At 37.9% G+C, this 22,101-nt stretch overlaps 1 protein-coding gene across 7 annotated transcripts in view; it reads left to right on the plus strand.

Moving 5' to 3' along the window:
- Window positions 1–22,101, plus strand: part of syt1a (synaptotagmin Ia) — a 199,228-nt gene that overhangs the window by 171,552 nt on the left and 5,575 nt on the right. For 5 of the 7 annotated variants that reach the window (XM_079622186.1, XM_079622185.1, XM_079622187.1 and 2 more), the window contains 5 exons: window positions 8,502–8,674; window positions 12,432–12,557; window positions 15,976–16,143; window positions 17,021–17,188; window positions 18,970–19,087. In XM_079622186.1, coding sequence (XP_079478312.1) covers window positions 8,502–8,674; window positions 12,432–12,557; window positions 15,976–16,143; window positions 17,021–17,188; window positions 18,970–19,087 — 753 coding nt within the window. The remainder of the gene's footprint in view (window positions 1–8,501; window positions 8,675–12,431; window positions 12,558–15,975; window positions 16,144–17,020; window positions 17,189–18,969; window positions 19,088–22,101) is intronic. The other 2 variants (XM_079622189.1, XM_079622190.1) reach the window with 1 other exon arrangement.

The following is a 22,101-nucleotide window of genomic DNA, read 5'->3' on the forward strand; positions in this document are numbered from 1 at the left end:
GCATGTTCTTTGAACATTGACTACAAATTAATGGGGTCAAATTGAATAAAATGCCATTATTTTAAGCCATTCACATGTATTTGCATTTTATTTTGATCATAACCATGAAAAGCTTCGTCTGTCTTGTGATTTTTGTTTTACGTTTTATACTGATTGGCTCCGTTTCCGAGTGTGCTGCCTAGGTGTCTACCATCTACATAGGCAGCTATTGTAAACCTATTGTAATTTGTGTGTAATGAAATTAAACTATTTTGTAGTTAATTTTTAAAGATGTTTGTCTGTACTCAATTAAAAGGTCCTTTTTAAAATCCAAATTTCCCTCAATTCATTCCAATGTATAAGATTGAGTGTATGTCAAGAGTGTCAATACATTTACATATAATTTATTCATTTTGCAAATGCTTTTATCCAAACCTAGTTACAGTTAATGTTTAGCGTATACATGCTATTAGTATGTATGTATTTTCTAGGAACTCATGACCTTGGCAGCTCTACTGTCATGTTCTACTATTTGAACTACAGAAATGCTAAGACATGACAAGTTTTGAGACTTCAATATATGTTTGTGAAGTGTGATGTTTAGCGGGATTGTGTTGTTTGCCAGTACGTAGAAAGCCTCAGTCATAGTCAGCAACAGGAGGCGAACTGGAGCAGGGTGCCAAACACATCATCAGCCAACAGCCTGACAGATGGAGCAGTTCGTCCTCCCATTCTGCTGACCTTTGACCTAATCCTATCTCCCTTTCTTCCCCTCTCCCTGCTGCCCCCAAGACTGCCCAAGAGGACATCTGAAGGTTACCAGGCTTGTCAACCCTGCTCCTTTGAAATTGAATTATGTAAACAAACAAAAATAAAACCCCAGCCTCTCCGTCTGCCTGCCTCACATTATAAAGCCTTTTGGAGGAAGAGATAATCTCATTTGAAACAAGTTAAAACTGCATTACAGTAGTAAACAAACATATGAGAAAAGACACATTTTGTCCCTGCAGTGTAGGAGAAGCGTAAGAGACATTAAAGACATTTATAATATTACAAAAGATTTCTGTTTCAAATAAATGCTTTCCGTTAATCAAATAACCCAGAAAAATGTATCACAGTTCCCGCAAACACTTTAAGCTGCTCAACTGTTTTCAACACTGATAATAATAATAATAAGAAATGTTTCTTAATAATATTTTACATATTACAGTTTTGCTGTATTTTTACTGTAAATAAATTCAGCATAAAAGACGTCTGTCAAAACTTTAAAAAAATATTATTGACCCAAAAATTTTGAATGGTAGAGTGCAAATGAGTGAATAGAGGGAGTGTTCACTTGGTGCACAATACAATGTGACAAAAACCAGCAATTACACCAATACAAAAAGTAGCTTGTTACCATTTTGAAAAGAGGTGAGCTACTGTCTTCCTTTATACTGAAACCTGTAGTAAAGTTTGTTTCTTTCAGTTAGTTATTCCCCTGTCTCGCACATTTCCTTGACAAATGAGATGACAGACATCTGATTAGCAGTCAGCAGATGAGAAAGGACAAAAGAGATAGAGAATGAGGGTTTTGGTTTGTTTGTTGTCCCTCATAGCTGTTGTCCCTGATATTTTGAGCACCACAATCAATGTTATTATCAGTTTTCAGTCAGAGTCTGATCATTGGTGTCACTCACCATCCGAACGCGTCGTACGTCACAGACCAAATAATTTCAACGTCTGCAATAACAAAAGATAATATCTTATCTGAATGCTGCTGACAGAGGATATGAGAGGGTGGATATTAATCTGCTCGCAATATCACATCAACTGTTATCACACTTGTCTGTCTTTTTCCCTTCAAATATTTTCTTATGTGAGTCTCGTGGTTTGTTTGGGAGGGACATTAAATCATACGGTATGGAGAAACTGTTAAGTAAAGTTTATCTTTCATGCGATATTCAGTAAAATGAGAATTTTTTTTACATTTGTCTTCACCACTTTTTGGCCATGCCAACCACAACAAACAAAAAAATGGGCAGTCAGTAATCCTAATGTGGCTAGCAGACACTCACCTGCTTTTTAGAAAAGCAGTCACGACTACTAGGTGAATATACATTATCTAATTAATATTCATGAGCCAGGCTCCCTTTTCAGATTGTTCCTTCGCCTATGAAACTTTACTAAATGGATATTGAAATTACCGCCCATCTGCTGGACTGTAACGTAACCACATGGCATAATAAATCACTTCCAAGTAATTTTCCTTAACGCGAGAATATATTTGGAAGTGCAACAGGGTTGTCTTTCTCTCATGCTGTATAACATGCTCTGGTACCAGGGTTAATTGACCAACGGCGTGCTGTCAAAACACATTAGTTTGGGTTGCCAGTGTGTGCTGTATTACACCGATGGATCATTTTCCCTCCGCTTGGCCCCGTGCGCTCACTAGCGCTCACAATCATGACGCACTCTCAATCAAATCACGCCTGTTAAGACATCGAGTTTCTCATTCTGATTTGGCGTGTTAACAAGTGTAAGAGTGGGTAACTCTCCCCGTGGCATGCCGCCTGGGGATAGATCATGTTACTGTTAGCTTCGCGTTAACAGGCAACACAACCTCGCTGGTCAGAGACGCTCACATTACATTCTGATCAGACAAACAGTGGGATAATGAGCCCTGGGCTGCCCAAAGAGAATCCCAGCATGGTGCCACTGCTGCTGATGACCAGTTTACTTTTAGGGTTGTAATCTGTAATTGAGAGCTGGACTATTTATTAATGTAATGTTTTTATTGCTAATAGGATGGATGTCATGAAAACATGTCCACCCTACATTACACACTATAGTCAAAAAGGGAAAAAATGTGGAGAAAAATAAGATGTATAGAACTAGTCCTTTTTTTTTTTAAGGTCAATTATGAAATGGAAATATTCTTGAGAGGTTTTGTGATATTCACCCTGTAGCTTTGCATAAGGACTATTTAGTTTTTAGTTTTTTTGTTTTTTTGTTATCACTTTACAATAAGGTTCGTTAGTTAACTCCATTAGTTAACATGAACTAATAATGAACTGCACGTATATTTTAATAATCTTTGTTAATGTTAGTTTCAACGTTTACAACATTAATGTTAGTAACAAATCGATTGTTCATGGTTAGTTCATGTTAGTTAATACATTAACTAATGTTAATGAACCTTATTGTAAAGTGTTACCATTTTTTTTTTCAGGTCAAATATGAAATGAAAATGTTCTTGAGAGGTTTCGTGAGATTCACCCTGTAGCTTTACATAAGTAATGTCTCATTTTATGTGGGTGTTGTGAAAATTTATTTGCATATTTAAAAAATGTAATATTCCTAGCTGTAGAGACTTCCGCCAGTACCTACCTAGATACTTGAATAAAAACATAATTATTTGAAATAAGTATGTTTATTAAAATTCTGGCCTGAGAATTTTGTCAAGTACATGCATAGTTCTGATGTTTTCATGTGCCATAGTTATAATGCGGTCGCCCATCTATCGCAGTCCTGCACTGCAAAAATGCGATAAGATTCTTCTGTAAATCTAAGATGCCAATCTCAGAGTCATTATTGTGTCGACTCCCTGGCATGGCTTCCTAAAGCAGCTTGGCGAGATTTTTATGTGAGCCCAGTTTGATAAGTCTGATGCTGTATTCTTTTGTCACGGAAAAGGTGGAGAGCGAATGAGTGCACTCAAGATCTTATTCACATACCCAATTGGATGAGGTCGGGCCGGAAGGACTCTTCACGTCCTTGAAAGCGGTAGCGAGATGGCAGACTTTCTTTGGCATCCACCTCCAGTCGTGTCATTGTTCTAAGCTGTATTTGGCTTTGGATTGTGCACCACAGCGGTGCTGAATTGGAATAATGTTCCTCTCTGGTTGGCTGTGCAGTCACAGAGTCCAGCTACAAAACCTCATTTTGCGCTCCCTGTTGAGAGTTTGTGTGTGCATGTGCACGGCGGAACGAAAGATAGCTGCTGGAAGTTGAAGAGCACATGCTTGCTCTGCAATCCCAAAGGACAATAGACACTTACACAATTGAGTTAATTAGAAAATGTTTCTATTGCTTTCTGGGTCTCGGGTTCTTTTAATTAAGAAATACAAAAGTGTCTTTCAGAATAGGACATTTGCTTGATGAAGAAGATAAGCACTCTGGTTTATTGCATTGGACGGCAAAACATTAGACTTATTTGCATCTATTAGTGCTCAACAACTAAGCTTGATATGAGAAGTATTTTATTTAGTTTTTTTTCTCTACCGTGATAAAAGTAATCTAATTGCTACAGCAGACTGTGTGATTAAAAATACAGCTAATGTACTCATAGCAGTCAATTTACTCAGACTCAAGCTGTGCTTGTTGTATTAAACAGAATTTTTTCATAAGCTTTCATTATAAAAGTGTCAGAATTGCTCAGTGTCTGCTGTAGCACTAAATGGTTCTCATCATCGACCTTTACAGACCTTTAATATGTGCTTGCCGCTGTCATGCGAGATTCTGTCCCTTTGCAGTATCCTGTGGCACTTGGAACCAAGAGTTTTTTTATCTTATTTTCATAGTATCTTCTTCTAGATAATCAACATTTTCAGTTGCATATGAATCGTGTTTAATTGTATGATTTATAGCATGAGTATAAAATATTTGTACTGTATCCACCATATTTTTTTGAACATAAAAGTGGGCACAGCCATTTGTAAATTGAATGGCTTCCGGGGTCATCCGCTTCTAGTTATTTTAGCTGTGCAAATCTTCAATGTGCTTTTTGATACTGCAAACTGGTACTGTATTTCTTAAAATATTATTTCAATTTATAATCGTATACTGGTTTGTAGTGCAAATATGTTTACTGCTTATTACACTTTTTTTATTAAAGTTATTTACCTATTAATATATGAGGCAAATGGGTGGTGATCAAGAGGGGGAGAAGAACATGAACATATTCTCCTCAATGCATGTATAAGCAATAGTACCTAGATTGCACATTAGGATACTTTAATATCACACCACCGTTCAGTTTTTAAGCTGTCAGATGAAACCAAACATGGCATAGTTACATATTAGAACACACCAGTAAATAAACAGTATGTTGTTGAAAGCATATCTTGTGAAGCAAATGGTACAGACGTGTCATTGAGGTGCAAACGACTCTGTCTCTCAAGACAGAACCATCCTGTACCTGGAGTGCCCAACAGTCCTCAATCAGCATATTTGCTGATGAAATCCCCTTGCACTAGATAGGCATTATACTGTGATGATGAAAGCCATTGCCACGTTTAATTCACATATAACATTATATATGAAGTACTAGGGCAGTAAAGAGTTCTACCCATATTCGCTCAGTAGCTTAAAAGTGAAAGTTTGTAATTAATTGTGTACATCTCGACATTGTTGTGTTACATCATGCACAATTATCTTGGCAAAATCTGTGACTTGTGGACTGACAGATTTCCCAAGTCGAAAGTCCAGTTTCACATAGCATTCAATAGGACACTGAATGAAACGCAGCAATATAATCTTCCAATGGGCCGCTGTCGAGACACGTCTAATAATGATAGTACTCCAAGAGGACTGATGAGCACTGGCTGGTCTGAACTCAGGACGGCTCAATGCTTTGTGCAGCTTGAGTCCCATGTGGCAGGGGTTGTGCTGGAGGAGGCATTGAAATGAAAGGGGCTCTTTATTCCCCTAGTGGGCTGATATTCAGAGTGTGGGCCGGAGAGCAGGTTATAACAGGTATGAATCGGGGGGTCTGATGCTAGACAAACATGGGTCTGATGCTAGAAAGGATCAATTATGGTCTAAGCCACAAGCTTTTAAAGAAAATGGGGCAACTGACCAAAAAAGAGTGGCCTTTAAGATGGCTGACACATTCTCCTGTTTGAAAAGGGTTGAAATGACAGGGCTTTGGAAAAAGCTTTTTGAAAGCCTGGTGAGAGTTTTTTTTTTTTTTTTTTTTTTTTTTTTCATGTTCTTTTTTCTTCTTTTCAAGTTTCAAACCATGCCAAAATATTATGTTAAATGAGAAAAACACATTTACTCAGCTGTTCGAGATATTGAACCAATCAATGCTTTTAAAGTAGTAATGTTTTTGTGCATCTGAAATAAGTGTACCAAAGCATTTGAGAGAGAAACATGAGGGATCCCAGTTATTTGCTCTTAATTTTGAATGAACCATCTGAGAAGGTACCAGATGTCTGTCTATAAGCTAAAACCAATTTGTTTTTTGTTTTGTTTTGTTTTGTTTTCATAAATGAATATATTGAAGAAGTCCAGTGAGGGGTGTTATGCTAGGAAGGAAAGACAAAGGAAAAAAGTGGAGGATTGTCACCTCCATTACCCCACAGCGAAGTCGAGGCCGTGGGCTGATGATCCCAAAGTTACTTTAGACTATCACTCACTGTTTTTCCTCAGAGGAGAGTGCTTATCGATTTTGTCAACAGCCAATTGATTTTTCTTTCTCTCTCGCACTCTTTATCTTCCCTGTTTTCTCTCCCTTTGGACCTGGCTTTGGGAAATGTGTCCTGTGGTAGCAAGTCTAACCCTCCTAGGAGACAGAGATGCAGCCTTCATTTGAATGTTTCTCTACTGCCAAATCAAATCTAAATTCTTCACACCACGATAAGAGAAACAAAAGATGTTTCAAATAGAGGACGTTTAAGAAAAAGGGGGAAAAAAGCTGTCAGGATATTGGACATGTTCTAAATACCAACTGTTCTGGCTGGAACTTCATTTGAAATATAAAATGGATGAATCTTATGAAAAACAGATCACATTTTATCCAATATTACAAAGAAAAAAGAAATATGTCAAATCAATTAAATTATATCTCTTATTAAAATAATAATAAATGATATTATATGAAGCCTATTTTAGATATCCACTATGATTTGATTGTGACATTAATTTTAGGGCAGTTAAGCACATCCAACCCCAAAATTTCCATGAGAATAGATAATAAAGTTTTTAAGTAATTCTCATTGACACACAGCACAAAAAAAATCCTTTCTTTCTTTTTCTTTCTTTTTCTTTCTTTCTTTCTTTCTTTCTTTCTTTCTTTCTTTCTTTCTTTCTTTCTTTCTTTCTTTCTTTCTTTCTTTCTTTCTTTCTTTCTTTTAATTTTGAGGTGAAATATGACCTTGACCGGTTTCTTGAGATGTGCCATATCATGTTTGAGTGCTTGCATGTTTCCCAAATTATGCATACAAGATGTCTTTTGTTCACTGGAGCCTGGCATTATTTATACAGTCCTTGACTCTGCATTGTCCCAGAGCAAATCAAGCACATTCAAATCTGGAGTGGAAAAAATCGTCGTCTTTTCGGAAGAAATCTGCTTCCCTGAAATTCGCCATTTGGTTGCCAGGTGTTTGTTGAGTTGTGTGCAAAAGACGTAATTACTGTACGAGTCTCTGAATGCAGGATTCTTCTACCACATCTGTCTACCAATTATTCCCAGCAAATGTTGGTTTGGGGAGGAAGCTTCTATTGAGTCTAGGAAACTGACATTCTTGTATCTGGTGCTCGTGCTCTGTTGACGCATGCAGTTTTAGCCCTGCTGTATAGAGGCGTCGCTCTTTCTCTTGGCAGGAGGCTGTTAATCTTGTCGAAAAGCTGAGAAGCTCGATTGTCCTCCCCTGACAGCGCTCGCTGGAGTTCGGAGCTGTGTTTATAAAGTCATGACCAGAAGAGGAAATACTATTTTAGGTTACAACATGTCCATATGCTGTATGGATGATGTAAATTGCTCACAAACATTTTTTAAACAAGTTTTTTGACCAACTTGGTCAGTGTGCATACATTTTTGTTCATTAAGTCCAAATCTTAATAAACGTCATACTTTTCAGAGTATTTTCGGGATGTTTATTTAGTTCCATGCTGTCCTTGACAATCAAATAAATTCTGTGCTGAGGGTGATTGCTTTAAGAATGTCAAGCTCAAAATGTCTTCCAAGAGTGATCAAATGGCAAGTTGTGAATGCCAACAGCTCCTGTTTTCAGCTAAATTGGCTGATTACTCTCACTAGAGCGTTGCAACATCTCTGTCTGAGCGAAGATCGTTAATCCCGTGCGGCCGGCAGACATGAAGGTCTCTGGCAATTGATCAAAGAGTGTCAACCAACACACTGAAACTTTTCCATTCTAGCCTGTTCCGTTTCTTTGTTGCTCTGGGAAGATATTGAACCATAAAGCAACAATGCTATTTGGAACCACGTCAGCTCAGTCCGGTCTCAGAACGGCTATTTTCAGTCATGCTAGTGCAGCTTTTATTTACATAAATGGGGAAAGTTAAATAGAGAAATAGTTCACCTCAAATTTAAAAATTCTTGTCTTTAGAAACCCATATGGCTTTTCTGTGTAACAGAAAATGAGAAACTTAATAGAATATCCTGGCTGCTCTTTTCCATAGTGAATGTAATATATTAAACTCAGATTTGAATAACAACAATTTCCTACAAAAAATAGCTTCAGAAGATTTGAAATGTAGTGAATGTGGGTGTTTTCTCTGTGTTTTTGTCTGCACAGTGCCATCATGGGCCATCGTCGCCATCGCATTCGTTGCTGTTGTACTAGTTGTTTCCTGCTGCTTCTGCATCTGCAAAAAGTGGATATTCAAGAAGAAGAACAAGAAAAAGGGCAAAGACAAGGGCAAGAATGCCATCAACATGATGGACGTGACAGACGGTGTCAAAACCGAGGTAAAAACACTTTGTTACTATTTTTGGATTAGCCTTATTCTTTAGTGGTCAGCAGTTGCATGACATAATTATTTCCTCAAGTATTATTTTATTAATGTACAGTGCTAATTAAGAATATTTATAAGACAACTCAATCTAGATCGAGTCATCTGTTGATGATGTTGTTTCACAGCTGAATTTAATTGCAGGACTGCAAACCTGGGCATGTTAACGGTTCATTAAAGTATTGAGTTTTTTTCTGTTTTTCTTGCATTTAACTTAATTCACAGTCTTTGTAGAGCTGCATATGGTTAATTCTGCTATGAAGTGGTATCAACCCAGAGAAATGACAGTAGATAAGGAAAAGAATTGGAGAAAGAATATTAATGCAGCTCGCTTTTTCCCACACACACACAAATTATATGGAACACTGGCACTTTAACCCTAGTTAGCATGTTAATTGTATTAACAAGCTCGCAATAGTACACTTCTAACAGAATAATTGACAAAGTCAGCTTAATTCACGGTGTAAGGACACTGGCTTTGAGACCATGCCAAGACCACTCAGATCCCAAATTAGAGACATTGATTTTCGAGCACAAAGCACAGTGAAGAGGAACAGACACAGATAATTAACAACACTCTTTAAAAACCCAGTGTGCCATTCCAGAATGTCACAGTTTATCAGCGTCAAACCAAATGCGAACACTTGTTGGTGAAAAGCAGATATGCAATAGCTGCTGTATGAAGTTTACAAACCAACATTGTGTATTAGTACGTTCAAAATGGGTGTTTCAAAAACAGTATTACATATATAATATATATATATCAATATTTTGAAACACAACCCTGCTGAATAAAACAACTTAAACCAGCCTAAGGTGGCTAGGCTTGTCTCTTTGATGGTTTTAGAGGGAGTTTGGGTCAGTGGAAGACCAGCTAGAGACCATCTTAGACAGGTTAGACAACCAGCTAAGACAAAACAAACCAACTTAAGCTGATTTAACCTGTTGTTTTTAGCACCCATATATAGGTTATAATACCTGTGCTAATTGGCTAAATATGAAAGGTCAATGAATCTTCACTCTTATTTAACCAATTAGCACAGGTATTTGAACGATACACACTAATCTAGAGCAATATGGCAGAGTATGATGTCCTGCACAACATCTTTTATTGTCAGCAGAAGGAGCTTTGAGCTTCTCAGCAGTCATTTCTCCTGGTGTGCCCAGAATCATGTGGTCACCTTTGTGTGTGGTTGTTTTAATTTGTGTCTCTTCCTTCCATGTCCTCCTTATCTATGTTTTGTCTGATGACTTTACGGGATTGCCACTGGCGGTAGGTTCCCAATTGCTGTTGGATCTTCTATAGCCTGCTGTAATGACTTTTAATAGCCTCTTGATAACAGGTTTACTCTAGTAGAGTAACATATATGTAACTATGCACACAGTACATGTATATCTACAATATATATGTGTGTAAGTCTACATATACACATATATATGAAGAGAAAAAATGCACTTGGGTACGCTTCAGCAAGGTTGAACCACATTGATTTCTCATTGTAAACATGCTTCTCATTTGATGTCCAAAAAAGCAACTGGAAATTGCTTGAGTGAAATTACCAATAAAAAAAAAAAGTGAAATGGCTGAGAGAACTGTCAAAGTACGGATTGCTAAACTGCTAGTGATGCGTTCGGCTTGTTTGACTGCCCTTGGCCAAATTATCAGTACTCATCTGGTCCACTTGAACCTAAAATTGAAAAATGTCCTGAAGGAGAACAGCACCCATCTCATTAGCAGGACAAAATTGTTCAAGAAGCAATTTTCAGACACAATGACCAGACTGATCTTTAATTGGCTGACATGTTTTTGAAACATCATCTTTGCCAGTCAGATGGAAAGGGAATCAATAAAGGACACTCACAGCTGCAAAATACCAACTAGTGTTAATCATTTTACAGTTCCAAAAGTAATCATTTAAGGGGATAAAATATTTCTTCGTTTACTTACCTTCATGTTGTTCAAAAGCTGTCTGACTTCCTTTTTTACCCTGGAACTGAAAAGGAGATGTTTAGCAGAATGTCCTAGCTGCTGTTTTCCCTACAATGAAAGTGAATGGTGACCACATAATATGTCAAGCAAGATTTTTGCTGTTTTTGTTTGTTTGTTTTTTTGCTAATTAAAGGCTAGTTCCCTATCTGCTTTAATTATACGGAAAAGAACATGTCACATGTCCTGCTAAACTTCTCCTTTTGTGTTCTGCTTTCATATGGGTTTGGAGCAACAAATGAGGGAGAATAAATGATTTCTGAATGAGCTATGCCTTTAAATTTAACAAGAACCTCGAAAAGCTTGTTGAATTGAAGTGCACAAGTGCTTGTGAGACTAGTCTGGTCCTCAGAAGGAGATAAGACACTAAAGAAATCAATTTTGTTCAGCCTTCTGCTTTCACACTTGTAACCCAACAACTAATAAGACAGGCCCTGTACACAATATGATCCCTCCCACCAACACCTTCTGCTGGCATGATGCTTACAGCTTCCATGAGCGTGGTGGTTATCACCAATAACTAAGGGTCATGACAACGCCACTGTGTGTTGAAGATCACGTCACAGAGAATGAGGGTCACTATACGAGCACTCTTCTTGAGAACGTGAATGCCCTGCATGCTTTACCGATGAGCAAAAGTGCCCTTTCAGAAGGCAACTATTTCACAGTGAATGAACTGAGAGCTGAGTTTGCCTCAACAATCGCATGCTTTCCAGCGACAACAAAGCTCACTTGACTTTCCCTTAAACACAGCGTCTTAGACTCAGGCTAGGGAGCTACTGCCACACCATCCACAACATTTCCCAACTGATTTGTTGATGCCAGAGATTGTTCTGCCTGAAATAAAGGTCAATGTATTGTACAATGTATTTCTTAAGCTCATCTTGCTTAGGGTTGGGAGGTATGACAGAGTCATTTTGTATTTTTGTTTACTTTTTTTCTTTTCTTATAATGTTATAAATATTACATACCCATCAATGTTTTTCAATAATTGTATTTATTTATTTATTATGGATGCATAATGTATTAATTATTAAGAAGATTGCGATTAATTCGAAGATTAAATATATTATACAACAAATTAATTATTAGTCTGGAATCTTATGCAGAAACAACTTTTCATAATCTATCAAGTGAACATAACTGTGCCATAATATAATATACACAAACTCAGTATTATATTTCTCAATGTAAATACAAATTCAAGCACAATATACTAATATTTAATATAACATTAATAATAATTAAAAACACAATAATAAGCCACTTTATGGACTTAATCTTTCATGTTAAAGGGACCAATGCCCTCCAGTCCTCCATAAAGAGTCTGAAGGGTAAAACGTCATAAACATGATTGGATGAGCCAAGTTCGAAGCCATTGTAAAATAGCGATATTCAGTACCATATGCGTTGTCGATATATTTTCATACCCCCCAGCCCTAGCCTTGCCCCTCCCACCAACCTAAACTGCTTGCACTCATTCATCTTCTTGCAACTCTTTCCACGACTTTCCATAGGAGAGAAAGGGGTTCACAGCCCAAGTCTAGTGCATCACTGAGCATGTCATGGTCTTAATTGCTGTGGTGTTTTAGTGCTTGCTCCCCCCTAATAGAGGTGCGGTTGAAGAGCAGGCTGGTCCAGGGCTGGCCCGGCGCTCTGGCGAGGGCAATCGGGCTGCGCCAGCGTTGGGCCGACAGGACTGACTGTTAGTGGGTGTCTCCTTCAGGCCTTGAAGGATGAGGATGATGCGGAAACAGGGCTGACGGATACAGAGAAAGAGGCAGAGCCTAAGGAAGAAGAGAAACTTGGCAAATTACAGTACTCCATGGATTACAATTTCACAGAGAATACGGTAAGGGGCCGTCTCCGAATCATCGTCACTGTGTGTGGTGTTTAGTGAGGTCTTCTTCGTAAGTACAGCGTGTTTGTCCGTCCAAATGTAACCAGCTCCATTCAAATAATGCCCATTCCTCTAAGGTTATTCAGTGTGTCACTCTAACATAATTGAATACCCACTATAAGGTGTGTGTTTAAAAAATACACACTGAAAACACAAAGATAGAGTGTGAACTTCGACAATATGAATCACTTTTCAGAGTCATTTTTATAGCTGTGCTCTATTATTAAGTGCTATCTCTGAAAGCCAGAGGAATTCAGACTTAGCACTTAAGAAATAATGCCCATCATCCTGTAAACTCACCAAATGCTGTGAATGTCAAGGGCACATCACAGCAGTTAGATTTGTGTTTGAATCGGCTTTCTTCCACACTGACTGAATGAGGGTGCTGGCTTGTCTTCAACTCTGAGGCTAAGCCGAAATTCACTGGGCGCCTCTTACAGGCTGTTGAGCTTGAAAGCTAAGTGACTTCCAGAATGAATGTGCTTCCCTTTGTCAGATCCTGGCTGACAGATAATTGAAGCTGTGCATATAGTCTTACACAGAGACCGAGCAGAAAAAAGCTACAAAAAATCTGAAAGAGCCAGATTATCCACCATCACATACTCACAAATTACAGCTTTTCATTGTATGGTGTCAACGTAGTGGTGAAATGACAAAATGACTGCAGATGACTGCTAATGCATTCATTTTATGGCATTACAGTTTTAAGAACAAGAATGACATGTTTAAGATACTGCATTTGTTCTATTCTTTTGGTATAACAAACATATTACAAATAGCTGGTAAATTTTACTAAAGCCTTCATATGAGGGATTAGAATATAAGTATAAAATGTAGCATTGTACACAAAGGAGCACATTCACTAAACAAGTGCAGAAAATGCAGAGAAATCCACATCAGCCTGACCCAGATTCAACCCATCGACCCACACACTCCACTAGACAGACGCACTTGCATGTATCTCCACCCTCCATGCCAGCAGGAAATCTGCGTGCTTCTTTCCTGTCTGGCTTTAAATCTAGCTGAGTATCGCTTCAGGCAGACTCAGAGGTCTGGGAGATTTTTCTGCAGCTCTTGCCCTTTCCAAAGGGGAAAGGTTCCAGGGAGCTCAACTAAACTCTGGGTTTGTTTAAAGGTAATCTGAACCTTTAGCCAGAGAGTAAAAATAAAAATGACAAAACATGGCTGTCACAAAAGCCACACAACACAATATCTCAGAATTCAGGGCGGCTCCTTGGGGAGACGGAGAGACAGGGTGCAGATAAGGGCCAAGTTATTAATGAGGATAGAAAACGAGATGCGGATTGAACTGCGAATACATACACGTTCACTGAGGTGAATCAGTGCCATCACGGCCTGTTTTCTAATGAATCTCAGGGATTTTAAGGACAGAAACCCCTCACTGTTTATGCCAAATAACAAACACCCCTAAAAAAAATCAGTTTTCTCTGAAAACCATTGCAGCACTAATTTAAGATGACAGCTCAAAGCCTTCAGATGAGAGATTGTGAGTACTGAACCCACTGAGGTGAAGTCATACGGCTGAACCTTCCTCCAGCATGTCCTGCATCAATCTGATTCTTCAAACTGTGTGAAGTTTTCACAGCCTGCAGAGCGATTGAAGGTTATTATGGCCAAAGTCTCATCAGGACTAAATATTCCTTCACCCCCCATCTATGTCCAATCCACACAGAGACAGATCCACCCTGACTCATACTGCTACAGTTGTTCACAGCTATTCAATCTAACTCACAGCTAGGAGCTTCTTACAAAATACTTCTCGTTTAGACTTAGAGATGTCATCTGTTATCGTGTCGCAAACTTCCAGTGAGACTGACAGTGACGCCACTGTAAGATGCATTCCGAAATGGGGCTAAAGGTGCGGTCACATAAGTATCATTTTGTGAGCACAAATTATCCATTGTCTGTTGTCACCCCCCTCTCGGCTAGTGACCGCCCTGGTATTGATTCTTTACATGTTACATCTGTTAGTCATTTAATCGATGTATTGATCCATATCAATGTATTGTTACACCCCTATGCTCTACCAGTTTAGCTACAGGAACTCCTCATTGCAATATGATCAAGTATCTAGAAAGAAGTGTTACAATTGGCTTATGTTAAAGTTGCTTTCTAGGGTGTACTTGACCTTTACAGATAATTGGAATTTACAAGTTATTTCTTAACTTGATGTTGAATTTCCCATTGCTAACCTGTCCAAATCTGACTCTGGGGTCAAAATCTATCTGACATCCAAGAAATGTTCTCCTGTCAAGTAGTAGGAAATGTTTAATCATGTTGCACAATTGCATAATTTTCCAGTCCTCACAACGTTAATCGTCATATTTCAGCATGACCAAAAATAGCGAACTGTTGGTAAAAAGGAGATAAAAAGTAAAATTATTTTGTCAATCACTTTCACCAATGCTCTATGGAGTCAGTGATTATGGGAGCAATGGACATTATTTGTGGAGCATTTTCTACCTTGCAACCATTTCCTTCAAAATAAAGATATTTCTCTTGCTGTTTGTGTCTGTGTCCGAACTGTTTGTGGAGGGTATTTCTTTCTTGAAGTCAGAACATGTCCTTTTTTTTTTCATCCAAGATGACAATATGAAGCAATAAAACTGTCCAGACCTGAAACCCATCACCATTTAATAGAAAAAATCAAACATTACTACAGCATGACAGGATATTAAAATCGTTATAGCTCCTTTGTCAAAAGAACAATCACAGGGTTCTCTGATGGCCACCATCAAACCAGAAACACTGGGCAATGCTCGTCTCTATACAGTCCTTTCTGTGGCAGCACAAGCGGAGTTTGTGAGAGATCTTTGTCCGAGTGTCTGTGTAGACATAGAGATGGGCCGTTTTATGGGAAGCTGATGGGAACTTGATTGACTGACTCTAGGACCCATGAGGGTATGGAGGGGATATGGTGACTGGCAGGTCAATCAGGACCTCAGCCCAGCCAGCCGGCCTATCAATTATCAGAGCTGATGGGGAGATAGGATCAGGAGGCCCACGCTTGACATGGCCTGACCCCATCGCCTCTTTAATGCTGGGACTGTTTAAATAGTAATGCAGGCCAGGCCTGAAGTACACACCTCAGCATCATAGCTATAACTGACCTCTCAGTGGCGTTTCATATTATTAAGCAGATATTCCCAAGGCTCACAAGTTAAAAGAGCAACAATTGTCTTTATATGAATCTGATCATTACAACATTTACAATGAACACCAGTACTTTTACGTGACATAACGGAGGTATCTACAGAATGGTGGTGGGATGATGGTTCAGACAAAGACCACGCTCCTCTTCAAGGTCTTAATCATGTTCTCTTAAACTTTGACTTTTGACCCCTCATAGCTCTTAGTGGGGATTATCCAAGCAGCAGAATTGCCTGCCATGGATATGGGTGGTACTTCTGACCCCTATGTGAAGGTCTACCTTCTTCCAGACAAGAAGAAGAAATTTGAGACCAAGGTCCACCGGAAGACGCTGAATCCTGTTTTCAATGAGCAATTCACATTTAAGGTAGGTCACAAACACCTAACTTAATCAAATGTTGTTAAATGCTCACGTAACAAGCAATTTGCCATTGGATCTATGTGTTCACATTCTACAGTAGATCAAGTTATTTATGATGACTTTATCTGGTCTATTAACAAGACACGAGGCATTGGAGTAATTACATGCAAATGTGAGGATGGACTCCTGCAGGTGTCTGTCATCCAGAAAGGAGCATAATTTCTATTTTGTATGTGCATTAGAGCTTTCCGATTCGTTTTTATGAGACGTCATGCAGCTAGAAAATCATTTTTTTTTAATTACCGCAGTCAGACCTCTAAATTTCTAATAAATTGCTAAGTAAAGTGTTGAATTCTTAAGAAAAACTGAAATATAACTGAGCCAACCAAAGAGGTAGAGGACTGTTTACCTGTTTTTTCCTCGTTTAGCCTAGCACAATTTCAACTGACATGGTACCTTGAGAATGAAAAATGAACCACACGCCAACATCAAGAGACATGTAATCACAAGTGCCTTCATTATTGAAATGAAGACACTGGAGAGCTGGTGTGTGTGATAGCGTCAAGGACAAAATAGCAACCCTTGGGTCTTATCTCTTTCCCGGCCAATCAAGCAGTTTGTCGCCATGTTGGAACAAGTCCTTCGGGATAATGAGTTTTGTCTGAAAAACAGCTCAATTGGATGCAATCAAGAATCAAATCTCTCTCTCTCTCTCTCTCTCTCTCTCTCTCTTTTTCTTTCTTTCTCTTTGTCTTGCACACCTGCAATTGTCCTATAGTTTCATCCCCAACATCTTGGTGGTAGATAAGTCCTGTAACTGGAATTTAGAGAGATTAGAGTGGTAGGTATGCAAGCAATTATTTTCACCGTTTATATCCTACAGGTTCCCTACACTGAGCTTGGAGGTAAAACACTGATGATGACAGTATATGACTTTGACCGCTTCTCCAAACACGACGCCATTGGAGACGTGAAGGTGCCCATGAATAAAGTCGACTTTAGTCATGTGACTGAGGAGTGGAGGGACCTTGTGAGCGCTGAGAAAGAAGAGGTAACACACATGAGTGGAAATAACCTGTTCCCTGATATAGTGATTAAATATTATGTTATGAGTGAATATTCCATTTTTTTATTGCCTGACCTTCTTAAGTGTAGAAATTTTGCCAATTCAGTTGTTCACTACTAGTGATTTTTCCCAGTGACTTTAAAAATGTTTCATCCATTCACACAAACTATTAAGTCATATCATGTCACAGTGATTTGTTCACTGACTGGTTAAGTTTACGTTGTTATACCACTTGGTAGCAACTACTAAGTGACTGCGTCAAAATCTCTTTTTTTTTTTTTGACATGTGATCTCAACATGGCAGCCCCCATGTGGAGACTCACTTTGTGTAAAATAATACAACATATTTTGTATTACTTAAATTATAAGTCTTCACAGATTTTAAATGTAGGAATTTAAATGTAATATTATACATATTTAAAATAAAAATGTACAAAATTTGGTAAAAAGACTGAAACGTTTAAACAAATACTCCCAGTGCTTTTATTTAAAACGTGCACCAAATAAATTTGATATGTTCCCAAATGTTAACTCGTATATTTTGAAGGTTGTACACAACAAGAGTAAATATCATTTAGCAGGAGCTGCATGTAAATTCCCTCCCTGTAAAGGTGCAAGACTTGAGGTCTATCTATCTTCAATGGAAATGTCAGTTAATCAGCTGAGCCGTGCCGTTGTTTTATTAATAAAAAAGTGTGACTTTGCAAGCAGTGGTTGGGGAGATTCAATTTTCATGGTAAATGTCATGGAATATAGCATTTAAGCTGTGGTTTCTATGGAAACCTTGTTTTTGTGTCACGGTTCCTTGGTGTAAAGGTTAATTATGATGCTGTCAAAAGCCTGCTGAGGGCAGAGAGTTGAAGGCTATCTACATACGTTGAAGGTTGCTCTTTGAGTTTGTTTGCTGTAACACTCCATGTCCGATGAGCTAGCAAAGCACTTCAAGCAACGCTTGAGAAAGCTGGAGCGTATTGACTTTTACCAAAGGATCTCTGGAGTGGTGTCCTGAGGATGGCACTTTAAGTGTCAGTAAAAAATTAAATGAAAGTCAACTGCAAAAGACCGCAGCTTTTTGCAACTCCATTCAGTTCAGTTCTCTTTGTTCTTTTTTTCTTCTCCCTACACAATGCCTGGTTTCCTTAAAAAAAATGTTCTGTGTAAATAATTGTGTTTCAGTCAAACAGCAGTCGATTCAACATATTTACCTTGTAGGATTCATTTAATTAAGCAGTCAAATGTTTTTGTTTTTTGTCCTGTTGACCTTTTAATTGACAGAAAATTGATTGTGTGGAAAATGGCATCAGCCAGTCGAAAGTAAAGTGATGTAACCTTTTACCCCTTCCTGTTGTTTTCTATATGTCACATATGTTTGCGCCCATGTTTATGAGAATGGCTCCTGAAATATTAATGGAATGTGTGTACATGTAAATGTATTTTCAATGTGTTTACCCCTGCAACTACATTTGTGGAAAATGAATCAGACCGAAAGACTTCAAACGCTGTGCTCCTCATTTCAATTTCTCTTATCAATCATGTTGAGTGAGAGAAAGTCTAAAAGTGTTTGTGTAAAGAGGAATATTTCACGCCTCTTGTGTGCTAGCTAAATTATTTGAGTTGAAGATGTTTGGTTCTCGGCTTTTCTTCTTAAGCACTATTTTTGTCGGAGAATTCAATCAGTGAATAAATTTGACCTGGTTTTCAGGTTCAGTTTTTCTATTTACCTTGACAATGATGTCCCTGATTGAACTTTTCTCCACCACTCGCAGCAAGAGAAGCTGGGTGACATCTGTTTCTCTCTGCGGTATGTGCCCACTGCTGGCAAACTGACCGTGGTCGTTCTGGAGGCCAAGAACCTGAAGAAGATGGATGTCGGTGGCCTGTCAGGTGAGTCCAGTTACTGCCTTGTGTCATTGTGTGACAGTTTAGGACTGTCTCTCTTGTTGCCAGCTGTCATGATAAATCATACACTGTGAAATCAAAATGGATCCTGTTTGTAAAGCCTGACTTATGAAATAATAGTCTGAAATTTCATTTTCTTTAACCAAAGACAAAATCTATAGGGGGAGTATCATATTGGATGCATCAGGCTTTCATGGCTCATATAGTATTAGGAGAATATGGAGCTCGAGGAGAAAAAAAACACCTCAATTTTATTCAGTTAATGTAAATCAACGAGATTTTTATAACAGCATAGCAGACTACTTACACAAAATGCATATAAATATTAGTTGTCACTCTATATCTCAAACTAATAGCAAGATGATACTTATTGTGGGGGCAAAACATATAGTGCAATATACATGCGCTATATGTTTTTAACATGATTTATCTAAAAAACTTGTATGGATAATCAAGTAGCCTAATCCGAAATTGTTTCAGTCCAGTGCGTGTTCATCTTGAAATATTACTAACAATGTAAATGTTATTCTTACGTTTATTCGCACATTATCATAAAGACATAAAATGTTTTTCTTAATTGTTCTTTAAAATATAATAACTTTCTTAGACCTTTGTTCTCACAAGACCATGAAGAAAAATATTAAAATATTATTACAATAATAGCCTTTGCATCTATTCAGATTCCCGCTTTACATCATTTCCATCTGAATACACTAAGAAATACGCGTTATGGAAGTTAAATGCATTGTGAATGCTCCTTTCATGTTGTCCTTAACACGGTTTCATTTTCTCATAGCTGTCTGTATGTAAATGCGAAGTCACTTTTAATATATCTTTCACTTTTAAAATCATGTAATGCATACGCAGTCATTGACAGCTACAAATCCCAAGGGCGTCGAAATGTGGCTTGAAATGATCCGGCACTTCTCAAACCTGCGGCTGTACGGAGAGCTGCGCTTTATCAGCTGAAGTAATATTCGGCTCTGGTGAATACATGAATACATTTTCGCTGAGTAAATTTTCAGCTCGGCGTTCAGAAATCAGTCCTCATCTGTGCTGTAACCACTTACGAAAAACGGCCTCTGCCTCGTCCATCCATCCTTCCCCACCCTCTCGCCTTCAGTAGCAGGCCATCAGTTCCAGACCCACTGCTGGGAGCCAAGAGACCCGACATTTACTTCTCATTGCTCGGCTATTAGCAGCGGAGCTGAGAACAAACTTTCTCGCTCTCCCCGGTCCATTAGCAATCCAGATTAAACCCGGCTATAAACTGTCAGTCACGTTTCATAAGGTACTCCAGCGCTCTGATGAAATTAACACTGTTAACAGTTCTATTTATGGGTTTGTGTTTGGAGGACTATAGGTTTCACAATGTGATAACTGTAACCCCCAAACCTCCTATCACGTTACATCGTTGTGCTTGCTGAATTGGCCGCTTGCCAGATCGATCAAATCCTGTGCGAAAATTGTGCAGTTAAGGGTGCTTTCACTGTCAATTACTGGGATTTTGCCAGACACCGACGGTTTGCATTTGAAATAAACATTTTTGACAAAGCGCTCTGTGTTCCCACTGATTGTACTAGGAAAAAATTTATGTCCCTGCATTCTCTCTCTCTCTCTCTCTCTCTCTGTTTTTCTTCTCGTTCCAAGTTCGTGAAAATGGCTCAGATTTAATTGTTGTTATGGGGGAGTCGTTCTCCCGAAGGAATCACTGGAGAGCATGTCCAAAGAGCCGTCACATGATTAGAAACAATAGGCCCGCATGGATCATGCCAATAATTAGTGACTGTTTCCATTGTGATTCAGCTACAGGGAGGACGACTCATCAGAACACTATCATTTATCCTTTTCTCCTTTCAAATCCTGTTTACTCTCCCTAATCACACAAGACGTAGTTGTTGCAGCTAAAATAAATGTAATTTGAATTAATTCACAAGAGCACTGCTTACCAATCTCTGTACTTGTCTTCGATGGGCTTTTAGGTCGATATTTGTGGTTTAGATTATGAATTGTATTTGCATATATGCACACATTTACATTTATTTTCAATGCATTTGGGAGACGCTTGCATTCAGGTTATGCAGTTTATCGGTTTATGCACTCTTGACTTTGGTGTTACTGGTACTATGTTGTATTGCTTGAGCTCCAGGTACAATTTCAAAGTCTCAGAAAGCACATGGACACTTAAACCCCATTTAAAAATGTAGGAATGTCAATAAATGAATAAGATAGCAAAATATCAGGTGACATTTATTTTGAAGAAACACATATTCCTAAAATGTATTTTAAAAAAAGATTTAAAGATTTTTTTTTTAAATTACAGACCCAAAACTTTTACACTATTGTTAAAAAAAATTATAATTTAAATAAATGCTGTTCTTTTTAAGTTTTTATTAATCAAAGATGAAATCTATATATTTAGCAGCACAACTGTTTCCAAAATTGATAATAAACCAGCATATTAGAATGATTTCTGAAGGGTCATGTGACACTGAAGACTGGAGAAATGTCTGATGGAAATTCAGCTTTGCATCACAGAAATAAATTAAAATAGAAAACCATTATTTTAAATTGTAATAATATTTCACAATATTACTGTTTTTTGATTAAATATACGCAGGCTTGATGAGCATAAGATACTTCTTTTAAAAAAAATATTAAAATAGTAATGTTTTCAAACTTTTGACCTTTATTTTGTATTTTTATAACTTAAACAATTAATTAATTTTATTTTAGCCACGGTAACTTTTCTTATTTTTTTTATTTTAATTTTTTTTCAGCTGAATTTTAATTGAAAGAAAATTATTTTAATAGTTTTAAATAACAACACTTCTAATAGAATATGTAAACATATTAAGTGTGGCTTAAGTTTCCAAATACTTTTTCATAGACTATTCATAGTCGTGTTTATGTATTTGAGCAAAATAGTGGTTAAAAGCACCACCAAATTGGCTATTAATAGCATTTCTATATGTGTGGGTCATCGCAGTACATGCTGT

The sequence above is a fragment of the Phoxinus phoxinus genome, assembly GCF_949152265.1.
Source record: "Phoxinus phoxinus genome assembly, chromosome: 9".
Lineage (NCBI taxonomy): Eukaryota > Metazoa > Chordata > Actinopteri > Cypriniformes > Leuciscidae > Phoxinus > Phoxinus phoxinus.